Source organism: Channa argus, chromosome 8 (assembly GCF_033026475.1).
Source record: "Channa argus isolate prfri chromosome 8, Channa argus male v1.0, whole genome shotgun sequence".
Lineage (NCBI taxonomy): Eukaryota > Metazoa > Chordata > Actinopteri > Anabantiformes > Channidae > Channa > Channa argus.
Window position 1 is genome coordinate 9,596,944 of NC_090204.1, and position 23,174 is coordinate 9,620,117.

The window sequence follows — 23,174 nt, forward strand, 5'->3', positions numbered from 1 at the left end:
ACACAGGTAATGTCAGGCAGCAACCCAACTTATTGCTGGGTTGAGTGACATGCAGGATTATCGGCTGATGGGAGAAATTTTTAAAAAAAGCTTTCATCAGTGTGGGGTTGGGGCCCACATGTTTGATGTTAGACTAAAGGAATCATATACAAGGTGAAAGAAAGAGAGAGAGGGGTGGAGGGGACAGGAGGTTGAGTGCTGACAATATGGTGTCATTACAGGGCAACAAGTGGGTCCAGTGGGGAAGAAGAGTGCTTTTGAACAGCCCTTGTTATCGTATACAGATTCTCCAAAATCCTCTTATCAGTAGGTCAAACTGTAGAGGTTGGCAGATGGACTGCTCGGCTGTCTTCCTTAACCGAAAAACACTGGGAAACACTAAGTTGCTGTTTTTGCCATTCAAATATTTTAATGAAACACAATCCAGGTTGTAACTAGCTAAAAATACCAGCGTTACCTTTTTTGAGGGGAAATTGTAGTCCTGCAAAATCTGCTTTTGACCCTTTCCTGCCTCTCTTGAATCTCTCATGAATTTTGTCTACTGTAAAGGTCACTTCCTAGGAAACCACAGCGTGCTGGACATCCTCAGGCAGGAGGGCTACGAGATTGTCCACATGCCCTCTGATCATGAAGATCCAGTCACAGAGTGAGTAACAATGGAAGAGTCTACAGAAACACATGACAGACCATGTCATTTGATTAAAGCACTGTTGTTACAACAAAACACACAAAAATATGTTATTGTAAAACAGCTAAAGTATATGATTGGTTGATTGCACTTTAGAAAATGGATTGTTTGACATCATGGAATCTGGCAAAGTTGTTAGTGGTGAGACATACTATTGTATTTTGGAGGCTAAATACATTCAGTGTAAGTAAATTATAGGTGTTGAATAAATTCAGTTCTGAGCAGGTAAGCAGTCACAGGCTAAACCATGAGAATATGCACACCTGAATAAGATAATGAACGGAAAGAAAGAAGAAAAGTGATGATGTTATGGTAATATGTGGACTAAAATAGTCTATATTGGTACTCGCCTACAGAAACATGTGGACATACTCCAATAAAGCCAACAGACAAAGAAGGGAGAATGTAACCTGTGCCATGCACAAGTCCAACCCCATCTTATTCTCTTTAAAATTGTATATAACTAATTCCACAATCAACGCTAAAACATGCTTTAATGTGATGCACAGTGCCAAATGGCAGCGGCCGCACAGTTATATACACTCAAGGTTGCAAACCTCACAGAGAAGCTTGGCTAATATGCTGCAGGATCTCTTCAACAACATTCTGTGTACATGCATCCCCATTCCTTGGCACAGAGCAGCTCATCCTGCACCTAGAGGGTTTGTCCATGGGCCCAGAAAATAGTAACGACAGCCAATTGAATCACTGTGAAAATGGAAAAACATGGCACAGCAAGGGGAATCTCTTAATAAAAAAGTAAAAACATGCCCATCTCTCTATTCATCCATTCAGCCAAGCTTAGGAAATCTAACTGTAAACATAGCCTTGCTATCTCTCTGCCATGTTTGCAGGGTTGTGGTCTTCAGCCAGTGGTTCTGGTTTTAAAGCTGACAAGTGGACTGACTTACTGTGGTCAGAAAACACACAGTTGATGCACACACACACACACACACACACACACAACCACTTCACCACACACTAACCCATGCGTAAAGACCCTATGAGCTCCTTGATACCAGGTGATATGACAGACGAGGAAAAACACCACAAGGTGGCTGAATGAGAGGTGTCTAGGAAAGCTGCTCGCCTCAGACCTGAAGTGTTTCAACCCAGATGGCAAAAGGATTTAGAGAGTGATTATATGACAGACAGACAGAGCAGACTAGAGCTGGAGTTGGCACCACAGTAGCCTAAAAGCAGTCCAGAAACTATCATCACTCTGACCAAGCCAACAAGACTCAAGACCTGGATGGGAGATTTTGAAGCCTATAAAAGCGGAGCCCATCAAATTATGATGAACCGAGAGGCAGAATAAATTATGAATGAGCAGTGGAAATCAAGAATAAGATCCATCCTGTAATCCATCATAGGTGCTCAGTAATAAAATATCAGTGCTAGGCATGTGCATGGGGAATGATGTTGTGTTTTCTTACTTTCCACTGTGTGTTTCAGTGTACCTTCTTTACACAAACAGAAGGTACTTTTTGATGCTTTACAAAAACTCATGAGAACCGTTATGACAGTAAAAGAACAAGAGTGGAAAAAGTATGAGTAATGGAAGTAAGAGGAGTATGGCAGATTTCGAGGAGAAGCTGGGTGGTCTGCTTTAGGTAACAGTATGGTCACAAGAGTTACAACTTCCTCTAATGTTGCTTGCTGTGTATTTCTGCCACTCGGTGCAGCATTTATAGAGCAAGAGATCCAATGTGGTATTCTGTCTTTGATTGAAGTTGAAGTAAGTGCAAGGCAATAGAGTAGTCAGAAGCCACAAACAATAACATTTGCTGGCAGCAAGTTTAAAATCTTAGAAGTGAAAAAGAAACACAAAAATGGTTGTTTTTCATCTATAAGTCAAAGATTTCAATACACCTGGGATTTACATGCTTGACCAAACACTGAGTGGGTTTTTAATGAATATAAACTGACTTCATTTCTATTTTCCCTGTTCCAGGAAAAAAACAGGTGAAGAGCCTGCAGCAGGATCCAGAGAAGGGAGCCCTGACAGTAGCACAGCCTCTCCCACCGGCTGGTTAACTAGTTCACCAGAGATGGAGCTGGAACTTGAGGGCCCAGAGGACATCCCTGGCCTCGGAGCGGAGGAGCTGCCTCACATGCTGCTCCCCGACAGTCTGAGCCAGCTGGAGGAGTTTGGACGGCACAAAAGGCCTCGCAAAGCTCACCGTGGCCACGGCAGACCTCGCCTCTTCAGTGACCTGTGGGTTCGCATCGGGGATGGGTGAGATACAGTTTATAAGCACTGGACTGTAGTGATTTTACAGAGTAACTTAAAGTGTTGCTACCACCTTTAGAAGAAGCTGTAGTGACATATATCACAATGAAGACCTTTATTAAGTTATTTTACAAATACAAATGTATTTAAAACATCTTCACTTCTTCTATGTTAGAAGAAGTAAAAGACTAAGTAGGCAACTCTTTTTGGTGGGCTATATGATTTAGTTCATAAGTTCATCACAGGTCATCATGCTTAAAGTGGCACTTTCAAATTGCCTGCTTCATCCCACTAATAGTTCCTAATCCAACAATATTCAGTTTAATACTTCAGCAACACAAAAACAAGGTAATTTTTACATTTCAGCAGCAGATAGTAGGTCATCTTTTTGTGTTTATATTAAAGCTGTGTAAAAAAAAGAAATCATTCATAAAAAATGATTGATTATTTCTGTTTGATCAACTGATTAATGATAGTCTCAAGCTAAACCCTGATTTCTTGTGTCCTATTGTCTTCAGCACTACCCCAGCACCTAATCTACGAATAATCAATGGCTATGTCACAGTGGAGCCTCCACTGACTCATCAACATCAGCACAGGCGTATAGAAACCTACGGCGCAGAGCGCCACCCCGGTCCACTACCCTCTGCTCCCCAGAGTCCCAGCTCAGCTCAGCCAGCCTTGCTCCACAGCACACTCACCTTATCCTCTCTGTTAACCTGGCTCTTATCACACATCCTGTTAACCTCCTGACCACAAAACAACGTTATCTCACAGACAAACATTCAGACACCACTGCGTCCATATCAGAGCAGTGGAATAAACCTTTGAAACAAAGACTGGCTATCAACACATGCTTGGAATAGATAAAGAAATATTTAGGTCTGTACATGACGTCATGAGGCAGGACAACTCTGCTGTGTGCCTCGACCACAGGGTCAGGGCTTAGCACTGGCCTGCCAAAAACAAAATGTGAGCAATAAGTTCTCATCCATGACACCACCGCTGACTGGATTGTCTTTGACTGTAAACAATGAAGTCTTCAAACCTCATGAAAGTATTATAATAGAATAACACATAGACTGAGAACTTCTGAAGAGTTTGTGTGTTAGAGACTTCTACCTAATGAAAACTTTAATATTGTGCAGAAAAATAAGACTGAATGATGAGAATAGAACATACTAACAGCAGCTATAACTCTGTGATGAATGAGTTAAATGTATACAGTCAAACAGTACTGTGTCTGATGTGGGGCACTCAGTTTTCGCTTTTGTAAATTGTGCATTTTGTTCATAAAAAATGTTGTATATTTATTATTTCTGAAAAAAGAGATTATATTTTCTTGCTTTTTGAAAAATAAATGAAAAAGAAAATAAAAACTGAAAACTAAGTGTCTCCAGAATACTTTCTTTCCAGTGGACAGATATTTGAAGTTAATGGTTTCCGAAAGGGAGCCAGTAAAAACGAAAGGTTTCATTCATTTATGAAATTAAACACAATTTTGTTTAGAATTTATTAACTATAATTGATGAATTACACCAATTGATCAAGTAGGAAGTATATGGCAATCAATTTAATCATTTAGTTTTATTATTTTATAGGCCAAGTGTTTATTAACCAAAGGGTAAGTGCTCCATCAAATGTGCTAAATTTAATGATTTCAAGTTGTCAGATAATACATTTTACATGTCATGCTTTGTTTAGTGAAACAATAAGACTTTGATTACCTGAAAAAACAAATACATTTATCTAAATGTGCACTGTCTACATTCTTGTGTATATTAAATACAATTTATTATAATAAACGTAACATATAACTATAACTGTAACTTGCATTACATACCAAAAACATAACCTATGAGTTAATAGTTTTTATTAAGCATTAGCTCAGAGTTGAGACATTTGTACAACAGTTGATGTCAATCTGCCATCTGCTGGCTAAAGCTAAAACAACATATTGATGTGCAAACTAAAAGCAGAACAGCACTAACATGAGAGTGACCTTTATCAGACTGCATGCACCAAAAATAAATAAGTACATAAGTAAGTACATAAATAAACAAACATACAAAAAAAAGTATAAGACCTCCATCAACACTTGGTCTGATGGAGGTCAGTATACGTTGAATAAAGGTTTCTATTTGGCACTGCGGCGGGTAATATTAGTTATTAAGAGAATCTTGTGTGCAATGCTGATATACACAACAATCTAACTGTTCACAGGTTAATCTGCTGGCCACAGAAGAGCACTATGGTTAAAGATAAAGGCTCCCTATTTTTGTAAAATCTATCACCTTTTGCTTTTGTGCAAAACACTTCACTCTGAGGTACTACAGATAAACTGCACAGAATTGAAATCACTATTCATAATAAATGTATCTGTTGATGGATTAAGTCAAATTATCCCTCTCTCCACACATCCAATTAATACAAGCATCTTGGTGTTCTTTCTACAATACATCAGCTCTGCATCAGCAGCCACAGTTAAGATTTCTACCACTAAGTGGCGCTAAAGCCACATTATTATTTCAGCATCGTGACAAACCAACAGCTTAAAACCAATTACAGAGCCTCATAATCAGAGCTCCAGACTGAAGACGTGCATACAGAGAAAGAAACTCTGTTTATTTGAATGTTGACTTATTTTTTTTTTAGAAAAAATTTTGAATAAAATGTCAAATGCCTAATTCACCTAACTACTTTTTTAAAAAATAGACTTTTCAGCTAATGAACACTGGCCCTGATATTGTAATTCTAGCTTAAAAATTTATACTTTTTTTAGCATTGTCATATCATAAAAAAGAATATTTCTGAATTTCTTAATTCACATATAAAAATGACTGATTACCCTGGCACCGAGACTTAGAAAATACCATTTCCATCATATTTTTTGTTATATTTAAATTGTTTAAGTTTTGCTCTTAGAATATCTAGTAAATAAAAACTTAATTTAGTGTTGATCTGCATTTACTATTTTTTTTTAAAATTTTATATCAATTTAGTTTGCATGGTTGAGTAATTCAAAAAAAATATCTAATGCCAGATTGCATAAGAAATCAATAAAATATAAAAAACTTTATAGCTTGTTGAATTTACTTTTGTGACTAGTTCTAAACATTTTTAATAATTTCTAATATTTTTTTATTAGGCTTTTACTGAGTGCAGTACTTGACTGTACAAAACAGAAAAGTATATAAAAGTCTGCAATGGTATTTTAAAAGAGAACCAATATTACAAGTCAGCCTCATAAAAAACATTTAATTTGCAGATTGAAAAAACATGATTGAACTACAAACTCAAATGCTAAAAGTAAAGTAAAACTGGTTAAGTACACTAAACTAAATTTGGAAATTTGGATTTGATTATATATTTGGATCAAATATGTAATGACAACTTCTTGAGATTATCTAACTAAATGCTTCCAATCAATAATAATTAGTCAGTTATTAAAGCCTTATCTTTACTTATCTGTCAAGAGAGTGCTCTCTCTCTTAAACAGCTTCCTCTTGAATGGTGAACAAAAAAGTGAAGAGCAAGTTTTTTAGAACAAACTGCTTTTTCGCCCCCTTAAGCCAAGACAGGACAATATTTGCCTTAGCTAGAATACCATTTTCCCTGGGCTTTGGGGTGTTGTTTGAGGGAGTGGGGGCCTTGACAGGGCGCGCTGAGGGCTGACCCTCACTCTGCCGGGGACACGCCACCAGCCGCATATAAATAAAAGATTACAGTGGAAAATCAATTTCGGAGCAAACTCATTAAAAATGCCCCTCACCTTAAATGATTCCCATTTCCTTTCATTCAACTTGTTAACGTCTGGCTGTCTCTGACACTGACCGCCCCACCCCCACATCCCCAACACCACTGCCGCATCTCACCCTTCCCTCCCACTTCTTTTCCCTCCAACCTTCCTTTGCCCTGTTGCTCTCTGCCGGTGGTAATTACTTGCACAAGTCGTTTTTTGCCCTTTGATTTGCACTGTTTCACAAATGAAGGTTAAGTTTGTTTAACCGTGGTGGATTTGCCAGTCATGTTAAAGCATATAATGTGGCAGGTCCTTGGTTTCTCCACACACCTCTAGCAACCCCTGTTCTGACACCCGAACACACACACGCGATTCTCCTTTACCATTGCTCTGGACCACTTAGGGAGAAAGCAGTGGACTAAGGTTAAGGCTTACTGGGCCTGAGAAAGTCTGCAGTGGGTCAGGCTTTAGACCCACTGACCTGACTGAAAGAGGAAGTTGTTAAAAATTATCTCTGGTTAAAAGGATTAAAAATCAAAGTAACATTTTTTCCCAGAGAGTAAAGAGTTAAGATGATCTCAACAAGTTACAAAAAAGATGGGGAAGAATAAATATGAGCAAGACATGTGATCATTTGTTATGCTTTTCTAGGCCTTGGACATAGAAAAATACACAATTGCAAAATACACACAAATGTTGCAGGGGTTTCACATTTCAGCGCCGTCCGTGATCAATACCTGAGACTGAAAGTCACCGGAACCAAGGTGAACATCGATCACAGGTAGCTGAAGCTGTAAGAGCATTTTTAATGTGCGTGACTTTGAATTCTGAACTGCAGCTTTTGCACTTATCACATCAATAACACACAGATGACTTAGACACAGTTATGACACAGGTAACACGTCAGATGACTTTTACATCACACCAGCATAATGTCATCTCTATTAATCTGATTGTGTATGCTGAAACACACACGAGCAGTGTCAGTTCTGTCTGGTTGTTTTTGAAAGATGTTTGCAAAATATCATATTTTTAATCACTGGATTTATAATTATGAGGGAACACTGTCCACCCTAACCATGCCCTGTGTAGGGACAGTTGTCACAGAGAGCTCTGATTCTCTGTCTAGACACAGCAGCCATAAAGCTTTGAGAAAAGAAAAATGTGTTTAGCTCTGGGGCAGATATCTCTTCTTCCTTTAGATAATCTTGCTGATAGTAAAGGCAAAGTCGTGCTGTTTTGTGAGCTCTGTTAACTCGCTGCTCATCTGTGTTTGTGCTGGTTGAGACATTATTCTCTCCCATTGTCTGACTCTCCTTGAAGATGTGTGGCTTGGGCTCTGTGGCCTTGTGTTTCCTTAACAAAGGTCAGGTGCAAGTCTGCAAAGCAAAACAATGTCTGGTGGAGATATCAAAGCTCTGGTAACTTGATCAATTTATACTGTGTTCACTTAATACGATTTAAAGACTAGAGCAGTGTTTTCAAATTATGATTCAATTTAGAATATAAATCCAGTGCCATAAAACTCCAAAGTCATACAGAAACTATAACAACATAGGAAAAGGAACATACTGACTCACTGGATGACTTATTCATTCATCACAATGAACATGCCCAGTGTTGTTTATTCTTAAACAGCTAATCAACTGCATTTGTGTTCTCTGAAAGACATCAGTGAGCATGCTCTCAAATGCTGTTCTGTGTTTACACTGCTTTATACCGAAGAACTGGGAGAAATAAACTATGCTGCCCATTGTATTTGTACTAAGGGAGTATGTCACTCATTGCAAAGTATGTATGACACTCTTATATGCTTTTAGAGTTAAGTAGGACAAAGGCTATATCAGATTGTAATTTGTTGTATTTGATGATGATAGCAAAAAAAACATAAAATAATAAATCTATACTGTATCCAATAAAATCAGCCTGCCTAAATAAATTTGGAGATTAGTGAAGGCATATATGTTGCACTACTGGTTCTGTATTGCAGTAAGGAGAAATTGTTTTTGAGTGCAGAGGTAGAAGGAGTGAATGTGTACTGAGGAAAGTAAAGTAGCTACAAAGGAAAGAGGAATACCATGTGTGCTTGTGTGCCCATGTGTATGTGTGTGTGTGTGTCTGTGTGTCCCTGTGTGTGCATTGGAGGATGGTGGTGAGAGTGTTGTGTTTCACAGTTTTTTGCCATGATGCACTGCTTTATTATTCTGCACAAGGGGCACTTCACATGCGGAATGGGTTCTCTTTGATATTGACAGCAGCTTGAGGGAGAGAGTGCACTCAAAAACAGGCGCGGGCGAATTTATTCTGGGAAAAAAACAGATAGTTGTGTACTTCCCTGGCAGTGGTTTCCGCACATGCGAAGAGCCAACCGCTTTGATGCTCCAGCGGTGACACTCTACACGCTAATGAAATATGGTAATTACAACCACATAAAAGCCCTCCTAGACAGAGCTGGAGAAAAGGTATACAAAACAAATATGACTTTATCCAAAGATACCCACTGTGATTAATTCTCCTTTTCATAAACATATATTTTATGCTGTTCAGTTGCTACAAAGCAGCGTGGGCCATCAGTTGACCCAGGAACTGGCGAGGGGGAAAGGTCTGCTGATTAAGAACCTTATTGTTTCCTTTTAATAGAAGACTCTGTCTGCTGGAGAACACAGGATGGAGGAGTGCAAAAAACAAGGGCTTTCTGTGCAGCTTTAACTTAGGCCCTTTTCTTTGCGAAAGCAGATATTTTTCCTGATCTGAAATTCAACCAATCTGGAATGCAAAATTAACTCCACAGCACCGACGCTGACACTTGGATCTGTCGAACATCTTAGTCCCATTGGTGGAAAAACGATGACTTGGTTGTGGGAGGTTAAAGATTTAAAAGCTTTAAAAGAAAGGATTATGTTTAAACGTTTACATAATGGAAATTTGAACAATATGCCTGCATTTTCCTGTCAAAATCCAACAGCTCAAGATATCATAGAGAGAAACAAATCAAAGTTCACAAGGGCCGCAACTCGATATAACGTCAATTACTTTTATGGATATGGTTCTGTAAATTGTGCTGTAAGCTGATGAGGTGAAAAGATTCGGATGAAATTGGACAGTAGTTCTGTTGGACATGAATGGAGAACATTTTGGCATGACTGGGAGTAAATCCAGTCTGTATAAATTTTAGTGCAAACAAGTGTGTTCTTTCAGCCTAAATTTAAGTTGTTATCATAACTTCTTATATTTTGCAACCATGACTAATGAAGAAAAGGAAAAAAACTAATTTCCTTGGTCAAATAATGTAAAATTGATTTGAAAATTGAACAACATATTTGTCAGCATTTAGTTGTTGTAATAAGAAGGTGGAAAATAAGACTTGCCTATCTTTAAAAAAGTAACAGTATTAGATATAATTTGGATTAACCTACAGTTACAACACAACTGCAATATAACAACAACATAACATCAAGCATTTCAGTTCAATAACCTACAAAAAAAACCCTCCAATTGTCATCCTGTTATGGATGTATCAAAGTGGTGCTGATCAAACTTCACTTGGATTCTTTTGAGCTTCGAGCCCATTGTGCATATATTCAATTTGTAATGAAACTGAAGAATTTTGCTTTTATACTGATTAGCTGGAGTCACACAATGCACAGCATGTCACTGTAGAGGAGGATGATGGAGAGGAAAAAAGAGGAAGAAGGAACACAAGGGGTGGAGGAGGCCTTGTGTTTGACCATCAGTGTTTGCTCACAGTCAGACAGCAGAGGAGCCCCCCCACCCACCCCCACCCCATCCTGTCACACACACTTTCACCTTACTGACCCACTATCCCAGGGGATGGGGCTAGAGGTCAGGGAGAAGGTGGAGGCCAAATGGGCTCTGATAGGTCCTGCTAATAGGACAGGGTATGTGTGTGTGCATGCGTGTCTGACTGGGGCTGTGAGGGTCTGACCAGCTAACTGGGGCTAAAAGCTAAGAGAACAAACACACAGCGATACACCGCAATGATCCACATGTCCTCAACACACACACACACACAAATACATGCTCTGTCCATGCACACACACTCTTTAAGGTCAGAGCATGGGGTGAGAATGTTAAATGGCCAAGCTGTGGACATCAAATATTTTCCTACCCATCACTATCAGCAAACCACCTGCCTGAAATCTTGCATGTGTGCATAGAGGAGAGGATGGCTAAGTTACATACAGGCTCAGCTGATGAAACCATTGAGACAACTTAACTTTATTAGATCACATACCGTGTCAGACAGACATACAGACACGCAAGCAGATGGACAGATAGGCAGGGTGTGTGTGGGCGCCAGCAGTCACACTACAGCAGACAGACAGATGGAGATTTGGGTGCAGACTGCCACCGCTCAGATATGAGATTGTTCCTGCCCTGTGTTTCCAATACCCCCAGCTTTTTATCGCACTCCTCCAGGTGTATCCAGGTAACTCCAAGGCCAGGCTGCTCTTAAAACCACAACGATCAAGGTAACAGGTAATTGTTGAATGGTACTTGTAAAACGGCCTGTTTGCCCACAGCTGAACTCCGCCCCGCTTGTTTTAGACACCAAATTTGGTGAGGCAGGAAGCGAAGGCTCATAGGACAAAGCCACATAGTGCGGTATCTTTTCCTGCTTTATGTCACCCTAACCCCAGAGACTGTATGCTTTCTTCAGCTTCTACCCCTTCTTTTCACTCTTCAGTCTTTCCATTTGAGCTGCTTTCTAAATGTCCAACTCTGCTACTTACTGTATTTATCTCCCCCTCCTTCCGTCTCCATATTTCTACGACTTTATGAGTAACTCTGTCTCCCTCTTTTAATGTTTGATTCCAGGTGATAAGAGAAGACTGAGAGATGAGTCCGACTACACTGGTTAATGTGGTCAAAGGGCAGAGGCTCTGCTGGGGAGTGAGGGGCTCTTAGTTTTTGCACTATGAATTGTGGACGATGGCACTTAACCAAGCTGTCTGCACACAAGCCAGGAAAACATACATATTGAAGTTATTGTCCATATCTGTCTGAAGAGCCATTATCTGACTATCTATCAAGATACTGATCAGGAGTTTGTATATATCTACTGTCACATGTACTTACCCTCTGAACAGCGATAAGATTACTACCATAAACACATATAAGTGCACACGCCAGTGCATGTGAACAGCTGCCTGTTCCCTCTACTGTATGTACATTAGTACACATACTCTAAACTACTTTATACAGGCAAGCATGTAGTGTGCATGTGATAGTGTGCAACCCCTCACACATATTTACTGTACAGTTTACTGTCAAACACAGTCACAGTCCATCTCCTCACTTTCAGCAATCACTCACTTCAGACCACAAACAACGCACTCTCCCACATTGATCATTGTTGCAAAAAGCAACTAACGCTCCTCTGGTTCTTTGGTTCACTCTCCTTTAACCTCCATCTTTTGCACTCTTGTCTCCCGTGGCCTATTTCCCTCCTTGTCCCTCTCTTTCTCACAGTTTTCATCTGATTTTATTTCTCTCCAGCCATTATAAATTCATTGTGTGCTGTCGTGGCTGATTGAAGTGATGCACTGATTCCTCAGAGCTTCCTGCCTGATGGAGGGTGCTATAGCAAATAGCCCAATGGGTCTGTTTAGATAACACTGACCTCTCGCAAACCACCACCACATCTGCTGTGAATGAGCTTTGTGGGAACACTGTCATTCCTGAGTGGATAGATGAGGGGAATCAAAAACAAAATGGATGAAATAAAAAACAAAACAAGTGAAGGTTGAGTTAAAGGAAGAGAGAATATGTAATAAAAAGAAAGTATACAGAAAGAAAGATATGGATGGGGGGGGCGGGGGGGTGAGAATGGAAAAGTAAAGACGAGATCTCGGTTGGGCAGTGATTTTCATAGCGTTTCGTAACTCCCACCTGCCCTCTCCATGAACAAAAGTGTTAGTCATCATCAGGATGAATTGTGAGGAGAGACAAGGGGCTGCTTCGTTGGTCCCCCTGATCTGCATTCTGCCCATGGGGTTACCAGGGTAACGAGTACAGTACACCGAGGGGTGAGGAGGGTGAGGGGGCCATGAAGAGGGCACTCACTCTTTTCCTTGGAAATGGATATTCATCCCTTTGTTATGCAGGGGTTACGATCGTGTTGATTAGGGGAAAAAAATAAAATGTTATTTAAACGCCCCGCCCTCGCTGCTGGCCTCAGCTATCGTGTGGCCGACCGTCCTTCACCTGGCCAACAGATCAGTATTCAAACACCAGTGTTCATTACAAACAGGAACATAATGGAAATCACATTAATAGCCACTGAATGCAAACAACTGTGTTAAAATAAGAGGATCTGAGGACACTGATATTCTTATTTTCCCCAGCTGCGGGTGACTTGTCTGTTGTGTATCTGTCTTTATGTCTGTTGAGAAGCTATAGTTTACTCTACTGGTCAAAGATGCCTTCAGAGCTAGAAAATAGCTCCCTTTTTTTGCTACATATACATTTGTCAGCTCTTCTGCACATACTTGTGTGTGCAGGTTGTCACCCTGTGGCCTTGTGTTTAAGTACTCACTTTATGATCCTCATCAGAACACACATGCTCTGTCTTTAACAGTGCATTTGAAAATAATGGCCCCTGGCGTTATGCAACTCTTTGCACACACTGAGCCCAATTTAAAAGTTACGGGGGGCAATATTATGGCTCATCTTTGAAAGCTGCGGGCTGTAAAACATCATTGTAACTCCCTCATGTGACAAGATGTTTTACAATCACACCATTAAATGCTATTGCCAGAGTGTGGGCCATACAGGCTAGAAGAGGGTAAGCAGCAGCCCAGTGTAGGCGTCATGCTCTCTCTCTCTCTCTCTCTCTCTCTCTCCTGATGCAGCACTGAAAACAGGGCATTCCTCACTGCTAGGAGTGCAGCTGCTCTAAGATAATGTTGTTCTTTAATTAAACTATCTCTGCTGTGCATTGCAAAGAACTGGTAAAGTAACAAAGCTATATACATGCTAACAATGCATTGTGAACTGTGGAGCGAATTGTAGGTTCTTTGTGTGGTAGCAGAGGTGTGTGCATTTGGAAAAACCAGATGTGTATGCATAAATAAAGCGTGTGTGTGTGTCTGGACTTTCCAGACTGATCGCCAATTAAAACAACCCTCCACTGAGTAAAATATGAATTTGACTCTTGCAATCACAGTTTAAATCAACCATCAGAGCTCATTACAGGAATCAGGTGATCTGCCACTGCAGCAGCTTCAGTTTACAAAAATGAATCATAAAACAGATTGTTTCACAGTACAATGTACACACATAACCGAGTAGTGAGGCATAATCACACAGTACAATACCAGACACTGTTATATGACATTGACACAAAGGTAAGCAGCATAATGGCAAAAACTGAATGTGATTTTTAGATATTACACCTTTTTATGTATAGAGTAGGCCTACTAGTTTAAAACTAAATATCTACTCCACTGTTACCAAATATAGAAACCGGAGCACTGAATCTAAAAAGTCTAAAAATATATATTTTTTTGATAATCTGGTGAAAAACCTTCTGATAATATTATTGTTGATGTATTGTGTACACATTGGACATACTAAATCTATTTATAACATAGGCTTAATGATGTGCATAATAATTCATTTACGTAAATCACATACACGGGGGTTAATTCTGGGACATTGTTTTAGTAGCAGTTCGTGTCAGTGTGATCACCTACGGAAACTCTAGTTTCTTCCGTCCATAATTTCTCTTAGCTCAAGTAGCTGCAGATCACACCGACTGCACCGCGGAGAATTGAGAGGAATAATTCCGCTATCTCCATGTTGATCTGCGTCCTGCGGTTTGTTCCATCAGGCCTCAGGCATCTGCTGCATGACAGGAAGTTTGCGCACCGGCTGTGTTCCGGTTTACACCGAGACAAAAAGAAACAATTACAAATAAACACATTAATTATAATAATGCGATGATTTCTGTGGCTGATAATGATCACAATTTTGATACTGCTGAAACACTGCTTTGACCTTGCTGATATTGAGGGGCTCCAATTCGGAAGCCGCTGTCCTTGTACTTCATCCTGTAGTCGCTAGGAGGAGGTATAGATGAAGACACACTACTCTCCTTTGCCAAGGAGGCAGAGAGCACTGAAAACTCCGCTTCAGATATATGTATCAAACTTAAATGTCACCTTCAGCCTCTCAAAGGTTCAACCAGTGCGAAAGCTGCGTGTGGAAAATGAATTAGAATATGGAGAGTGGATTTTAAAAAAATGCTGAGAGAAAAATGTCATTTGGGATTCAAGATTCCCATTTGGCCGCGTGAAAGAGACTTAACGCCAATTGTCCTGCTGGTCATCTCACTCGATAGAATGCAAATGTGGAGGTCTACAGGGCCCGGTGCGGGAAAGCCATTGATTTGAGATGAATACAGTGGCTACTCTCAGGCCCTTCACAGTTATTAGGACTAATAGAGAAACATAAAATAGTGAGAGAGAGAAGCACAGATCCGCACAAATGCTCTAAATAGCTGGCTACTCCACAGGCCTCTCGGAGAGTTTGGCTTGCAATTTGCATTCCTTTGTGTGACAACTTGTAATCCTCCCCTCAGCATGCCAAGAAACACACAACACATTTATTGTCCCAGTCAACAAATCGTTAAGGTCATCCCAAACCTATTACAGCATAATGCAGTGGGAGCCCCCAGCCCCATGCGCAGCCTCGTCTCAACCACCGGAGGCTTGGAAACACAGACCCCGCACGGCCGGGGCCCCACCGCTTTGTTGGCCCCCGGTCTATTCAGCCTCGATGTCCTTCTGGAGCTTTTACCTTCTGTGGGCAGCCTGGGAGGTTTGGAGGGACAGAAACCGTGTCTGAGGTTCCCTCAGACAGCTTGGTGTTGGGCCGTGGTGCTAAATGGACACGAGGTTTTCCATGCTTCAGGCCCACACAAGCTGAGAGTTCACACATTTCGAGTGCAAGTTTGTGAAGGAGGTATGTTTATTGCTGATGAATAACTTCAAATCCGCGACCTTGACCGTTTAAGAATTTGGAGCTGATTACGCCCTGGCACTACTAAAAAGACATTTACATTTTACAGGAAACGCTAAAATAAAAATACAAATGACACAACAGAATTTGAATCCAGGCCAGTAGAGCTCTCAATGTTTGAAAAAACATCTGCAGCGTATAAAAACTGTCTACAATTCAGTCTAGAGACTGCTTCCCCGTATAGTTAATTCTATCTTTGTCTAGTTTATTTTATTGTTTAGTTTTTATTCTTAGCCTTCTTCAGTTTCCACTTTCAAACGTGGGCAGGATCCAAAGTAAATCATAACGCGTCACGCTGTTTTTTGGACAAGGTGACCTAAGCATGACAGATGTTTGGTCCTCTTATTACATTTGATGGAGCACAACCACATCCTCGTGTGTGTGTATGTGTGTGTGTGTGTGTGCAGGAAAACCATAACAACACTGCAGTTTTGATTGTGTGGAACAGACATGAACCGAACGCTGTTTGTTTGTTGTGTAAAGAAACAAAAGATGTTTTATAAAAGATAGATAGATAGATAGATAGATAGATAGATAGATAGATAGATAGATAGATAGATAGATAGATAGATAGATAGATAGATAGATAGATAGATAGATAGATAGATAGATAGATAGATAGATAGATAGCAAAGCAGATTTTGTTGAACTCAACAATTGAGCCATTGAGTGGAAATAAACTGGACTCATGAATTGAACTGGGACTAAAAGACGTGTAATAAAAGAGACAGAAAGAGAAACTAGGGCCCATCTGTGTGTCTTGGCCTCGCACCGCAGGACTCAAACGCAGGGTCAGCCCAGAGAGAAAGAGAGACGGGGGAAGATGTCTCCCCCCACTAGTCATATTCCCACAAACACAACGGGCCTTTGATTCGTTTGTTTGGACACACACATTCATGTCTAATTGTTGTTTTTCTTTTTAGTGTACCCCACAAGGCGCACATGCATCATGCAGGACAGGCTGCGCATATGGCATCGGCGCTCCTCTGAAACCACACCAAACAGCCCCTGCGCAGGACCAGTGTTTCCGATTGCACGCAGAGCTTGTGGGCTTGTGGCGCAACAAACGTCATTCTTTCTCGATGGAGATCAACAAAGCCATAATTATAACGGAAGTCCATTTTAGCATCAGTGAAGAACTCTGAAAATATAGATGCTGGTTCTTAAAAAGTGATGCGTTTTTTTAAACTCACACCTTTGTTAAAAATATAGCAAAGGTGATTTCGATTTATCATATGGGAGTACATACTCTATGAACTTTTTTTTTGGGTCTGTCTGTGTAACTGTAAAGTGCATGATACGACCATTACTCAGTTGACACACGAGGAATTGTAAATTACAGCAATCAGACTTCTTTTAATTGTCTGCTTACAACCAGACCAGCGCCCCTAACTCATTTGTCAGAACTACAAACCCTCATTCAGTATTTCCCCTGCCAACAAATCCTGATCTGAATACATTTAACCCCCATTTTCAAGGTCGACCAGAGGCCGGACTTCATTCATTTTTTATGCTCTAATCCGGCGTTCGCCATTCGTTGTGATACAGAAAAACTGCATTATGCAGGTGAATGAAAGGGTTAAGAAAATAATTCTTTATCGTCGTACCAAACACAATAACATTAAAAAGGAACCGCACAGTCAAAGCTGAAACACGTGTTTTCCATTTCCATACAGTTAGTAACGCTGCTGTATAGTAGATGATTCATGGACCTCTGCATGATCATCATACATTACATAATTCTTAGTTCTCATACAAAAATAAATTAATATAAATAAATAAATAACAAAATTTAATTAGCACAGTTAGTTTCAAGTATTAGATTTTAATTGTTTAAAATTTAGTTTGAGATTTTTTTTATTCAATTAAATGACAGTAAAAATGCAAGCTAATAAACTAAAATAGTAGGCCCAATAATAATAATAATAACAAAAATAATAATAAGGTAATTTATTTTATTGGGTCTATTTTTGTTGCTGCTGTGTTAGAAAACAACAGTATGCCTATACCAACAAGAAAAAAAAATCCGTCTAACAAAATGATTTTAGAAATATTTTCTATCTTGCAGAATAAGCTATACATAACGCTGCAGCAGAGCTCCGCTGAAGTGGGGTCCTGGTATTAATTTATTTTGTCAAATTTGATTTTCTGGTGGCCAATGAAACCAGGCTTTGGAAGGATGTTTGTAGTTGTGCTTGGCAGAGAGAGGTGGCTTATTTAAAGATATCAGACCTCGTGTTTCAAAGACTACTTTTATAAGTATTCCCCTTAATTATAATTTCTAAACCTCTGACCTTACTAGAATTACCACTAAATGATAGAAGTTGCAATGAATGCCTCTGTTTATATAGACCAGTATTACAAATAAATATTTACAACAGCCCCCTCTGGATTGTGGGACATTTTAGTAGTTTAAATAATTAGCTCTGTATTATTTATAGGTGGAACATTAAAAAAAAGTAAAAATAATAAATAATAAGATTATATAGGAAATAGGAAGAATAACAGGATCTTTATTAGACAGAACTGATGGGCTAAATTAAACGCGTCTCCTTCGAGGCAAATGTGAAGTCAGAATGACCTCAGAGACACGCATTTCATCTGAATACATTTGTCTGGCCACACTGCTCTTTACACACATGCCCTTGGTTAGGTCGTCTCCTTTTGTGAGACTTCCCAGAGATTCAGCTCGTAACTCAATCTGTCGCCAATCAATACTCTGCCCAGAGCCTATTGAATAAATACATTATTCAATTATTTGGAAAACTCCGCAGTGTGCAGGCCGTTTTCATCTCACAGAGGAAATCAAACGCAGAAATTGAGAGATTTGGCATAATCTCTGCAGTGTCCCAGACGTTTCAAAAGAAAATTAAGTCACAAGAAAATTGTGAGTTTTTTACACTATTTTATAACCCCATCTCCCACAATCCTGAAAAGTTACATTCTCACACATCAGTGTGGTGGTAGAAAAGCAGGTGTTTTTTCTTGTTTGTTGCACAGTCTTAAGGTAACATCAGGTCCCCAATTCTGCAGTCCAGCATCACCTCTCTTCTCCCCTGGACAGCCTGCTGCTCTTCCCTCCCTCTCTTCTTCGCTCCTTGAACTTTGGATCAAAGCTGGCCTCTTTGCCAAAGCTGCCCATCAGGGGGCTCCTCACCTCCACCTACAACAACAATAACTGCTGGGCGTCCCTCTCTAATGCACACACATGGGTGCAGGCAAACAGGGGCAAATGCAGGAACAGAAACATACCGATTGAGCCCCCCTCATTTCCCCCTCAATATTTCAATATTCATTTATAAAACAGTAAGCAGGATGAGACCTAAGGTGTGTAGTAAAGTAATGTAAACTAATGGATGATTTTGTGGAAGTTTGTGTGGTTGTGTCACTTTGCTGATTTAAACAAGTTCATATGTGTTTCTGCTAAGTCAAAGAGACAGGGGATGTTATCAAGAGTACATGTTTTAACTGAGCAAACACATTAGGCCTATATATTGCTTTGGGAGCTGCATTTTCCATGTATAGACAAACACCAGACCAAACACACAGCGCAGCTTGCTTACATGTGTAAGAATGTACTACTTAGTTCCACCTGTAAGCTTTTATCTGAAGGCCTAGTGCCCAAGTTACTTCCTCTTTCGTACTTGACCTCACAACTCCTCTTATTTGGCATGTGTACCCCCAATTACAGACACAATAAACACTTAGGTATGGCTTCCAGAGGCACTGAGAGGAGTCCAGAATTTGTATACACTTTGGACATTTTACATATCATTGCGGCAAAGGTTTGTGGACTTCTTTTCTTTGTCTTTCTAGATAGAGAGTTGTTGGTTTCTCTTAGAAAATCCACTGTTCTTCTCCAGAATTGGAAATAATCCTACTGAAACATCTGGTGATGACTCAGGCTGCATATCAGATACACATCACATGTGATTCATTATCCTGAGGTTAGTCTGTCCCAGGCAAATTGGACTTTGTATATTTTCAGACAGTCCCATACATATACATGGGACCCGGCTGTGATGACACATCGGCCCGATGAAAGTGTTTCCAGTGTTTTTGTCCCAGTTCAAAGGGGTTGAGGGGTACCTCCACTGGTGGTGTGACACAGGAAGCACCTTGGGCCAATCCTCTCCACCCTCACCTGTGCCCCCAAGCCCCCACAGCCCCCCTTCCCTACAACACTGGGGTCAATTAACTAATTAAGTGCCAATTAAAGTTTTTACTGCTTCCTGGAGGTTATGAGGTAGAACTGAATGCGACATGCAGCCGTGACCATGAGCCTGAACCAGAACAATTTCTGGTTGGATTTCAAAGAGCCTAATTTCCTAAAACACTATGACAAAGAGGTAGGTTGCCGAAGGTGGGGAATGAGTATATTTAACATGCTCTCACTGTGCAGTAATGGTCTCAGAACATTAAACACAGATCTCTTACAGTTATTAAATGGTGGTTTGTTCTTCTGACAAATCGCTGTCAGTCATGAGCCAATCAAGACTTGAGTATTTCTGCATATTGCAATTTTGTTGAACAGTCACATAATAATTTTTCAGTAATATTATTGTAATAGCCAGCATTTTCTCCTTCCCCCTGCTACATATGGAGAAACAAAAATGTTGCTTAGTGTTCTTGTCGGTGTAATTGAATACTGTTTATTCAGGCAATAACCTTTTGCTGTGTAATTTCTCTGCCTCCTCCATATAATCATATACAAGGCTACTGCTTCTATGAATGTGTTAGCGTACAAGCCAACAACATTTAACATTATTTTTTTTACAGATGACTGTCGCTAACTTAAAGCACCTGGGATGACTGATTTATACTGTATTTATTTGTGTAGAAGCTGGAGCAGGCAGATTATTTCGATGATGGTTTTCATTTACAGTATCTCTTGTGATTGTCTACATGCAGGCCTATTCTGTTTTGGGTGGTATATCTGTATAGTCTTGACTTTATTATGTAAAGTGTCTTCAAATGTATATAGATAAATTGCGTTTCTATACATTTATATTTTGTGTCAAATATGTAGCTACACCTTGTTTTTGTACAACTCTCCTGTGAGAGAGGAACTGTGCAGGCTTATTATTTCTTTAATAGAGGTCTAGTGGGTTAGTGGAGCTTTCTGTCTAAGAATTCATCTTCCTGATGCCATCCAAGTTATATAATTGGAATTATTTCTGAATATTTGATCTATTTGACCTAAGTCTGACTGAGTTCACACAGTCAGTGAGGTAAAAAGCATAAAAGTTGAAATCTATACCTCTTGAGAAGGGTGAATGTACAGGCCAAGGGAAGGACACACAAGTAATGTAGCAGTGTGTGTCCACGTGAAGCTTAAATGTCTCCCTTGTAGATTTGAGGTCAATTTTCTCACAGTTTACTCCATTTAACATGTAATTTAAAACTGCTATTCATTAAGAGATAATATCCACTTGAACACAAATTACTTCTTTATAGACCGGGATTTTATCGCTATTTTAAAGAAAATCTACTTATGTTCACTTAGCAGTGAATTACACTTTGCTGCCTTGCAAAAGGGGAAACTGCCCCCTGGAAAATGATTTCCTGTTTGCAAAACCCAGGTTCAAATCCTGTATGTTACCTATACATCCCTCAGAGCAGCTGTGATCCAACTTTGCTCCTGTGCTCACTCCCTGCGAGTATGTGTAAAGCTTAGGCTTGGCCCTGCTTGCTTCCCACAGGCCCAGTTATTGGACATTTTCCTCCACATTTAGGACCAACAGACTGTGTCCCAGCCTCCCCCTCACACTGTGTTTACCCAGGCCATGCGCCATCTCCCTTCCAGCAGGTTCACATGGAGTTCTGGGGTTTCAGCTGGTTGAATGATGCCTGTGTCAAGAAATCACATCATCATGACACAGCAGAGAGGGCAGTGAGAAACAACATCACTGCGTAAAGAGCAGCTAAATGCAGACCCCTTTTAACTTTCCATTCAGTGGTCAGGAATGCAGGGAAAGAGGAAGCCCGACAGATGAAATTGATCAGAATACAAATATTGCCTGAGAATGAGGTGACTAAATTATTGAGTTCTTGCTGAATGACTTGGTTGAGCTTTAAAATGTAATCTATCTCACGTTTAGGCATTCTAGTTAGACAGAAGATAATTAATGTGAGGTGAAAGTTTTTGTAGGCTCCAAGGTATTCATACAAGTGTTATATGAGAGTGGAGGAGAAGGGGAAAAGACACCATAGGAGTGAAGCTTGTAAGGAGGAGTGACACAGAAAGGAGAATACATGGATTCAGGAGGAATCTCCAAAAAACCGTGAGACAACAATCTAACACAAGGTTCTGCAACTGTTACAAGTTATCACCGTTTTGCATGGTCAATGCACACGAGCACATACGGCTCATTCACAGATATGCACATACAAATGAACATCTAAGGAATGCTGACAGCAACTGCTCTTTGTGCGCCTTCAGCGTTCAGGGGGAATTTGAGGAATGGTATACCGTGAGGAATTTTAGATATCTAAAGCAATCTTTCACTTTCCTCCTAGTGAAGGAATTTAAGCTCTTACTGTTTTGCGAAAGCACTCAACATCTGAGAGTCATTTATCAACCAAAACTACTTGTGTGCTATCCTGAATCGATGCCCCGACTAAACTAAAAACAAGGACCAATGTTTCTTATATATAACAATATAGCAGGTCGCAGGTTAACACTTAAACCAGCAGTCTTTTATGAAATATTACCCTCATACCTCCAACTCCACTTTCTCATCTCTCCTTTGCTGAATGTTTCTTTTGGCACTCAGCTCCCCTGTCTGTGTGCATCAACAAACACAAGAGGAGGGAACCAGCAACTGTATTAACAGATGGCCAGAGTCAATAAAACACACACAAATCAAGTGTTGGACACATCTGTTGTATGTGACTAATCTTTCTGTGTGGCTCAACAGGAGTGATGGAATCACAGCAGCTAAGCGAGATTAGAGGGGACAGGGCAGATCGCCCAGGGGACTTCAGGTAGATTTGTAACAGATAGTAGAATGGAGATAAAACCTTACAGAGGCCAGAGGGGACCTGTTTTGGACAGGTAAGATCAGTAACATGCATAAGAACCCGAAATGTATCTCCCCTAATATATGTCCAATAGCCTTTTGTCAGGAAAGTGGTTTTTTTTTAAACCATTGTTTAACCAATTATTTCACACCGCTCTATTTATAAGGAGATGGATTAAATAATGGCCAAAGAGACTCACTAAAATTTAGAAATTTCTAGTGTGTGTTTAAAGAAATAAAATCAAATAAACTTAAAGTGACAGAGCAATTAGGGTCACACAGTCCAAAGGGTTTTGACGAGTTTGTTGAACTGTTTGGGACAAACAACTCACTGTGTCACAGAGTGAAGTATTGTAGCTGCTGGTTGTAGTAAGTAAAATATACAGAAAAGACTGTGATTGAGAGAGGTAGAGAGAGACAAACATGAGGAATGAGGGAAGAATG

The 23,174-nt window shown here is 40.0% G+C and overlaps 1 protein-coding gene across 1 annotated transcript in view; it reads left to right on the plus strand.

Annotated features, from left to right (window-relative positions):
- Positions 1–4,253, plus strand: part of trabd2b (TraB domain containing 2B) — a 54,504-nt gene extending 50,251 nt beyond the window's left edge. The window contains exons 5-7 of the mRNA XM_067514043.1: positions 550–646; positions 2,643–2,927; positions 3,440–4,253. Coding sequence (XP_067370144.1) covers positions 550–646; positions 2,643–2,927; positions 3,440–3,674 — 617 coding nt within the window. The 3' untranslated portion in view covers positions 3,675–4,253. The remainder of the gene's footprint in view (positions 1–549; positions 647–2,642; positions 2,928–3,439) is intronic.
- The last annotated feature ends 18,921 nt before the right edge of the window (positions 4,254–23,174 follow it).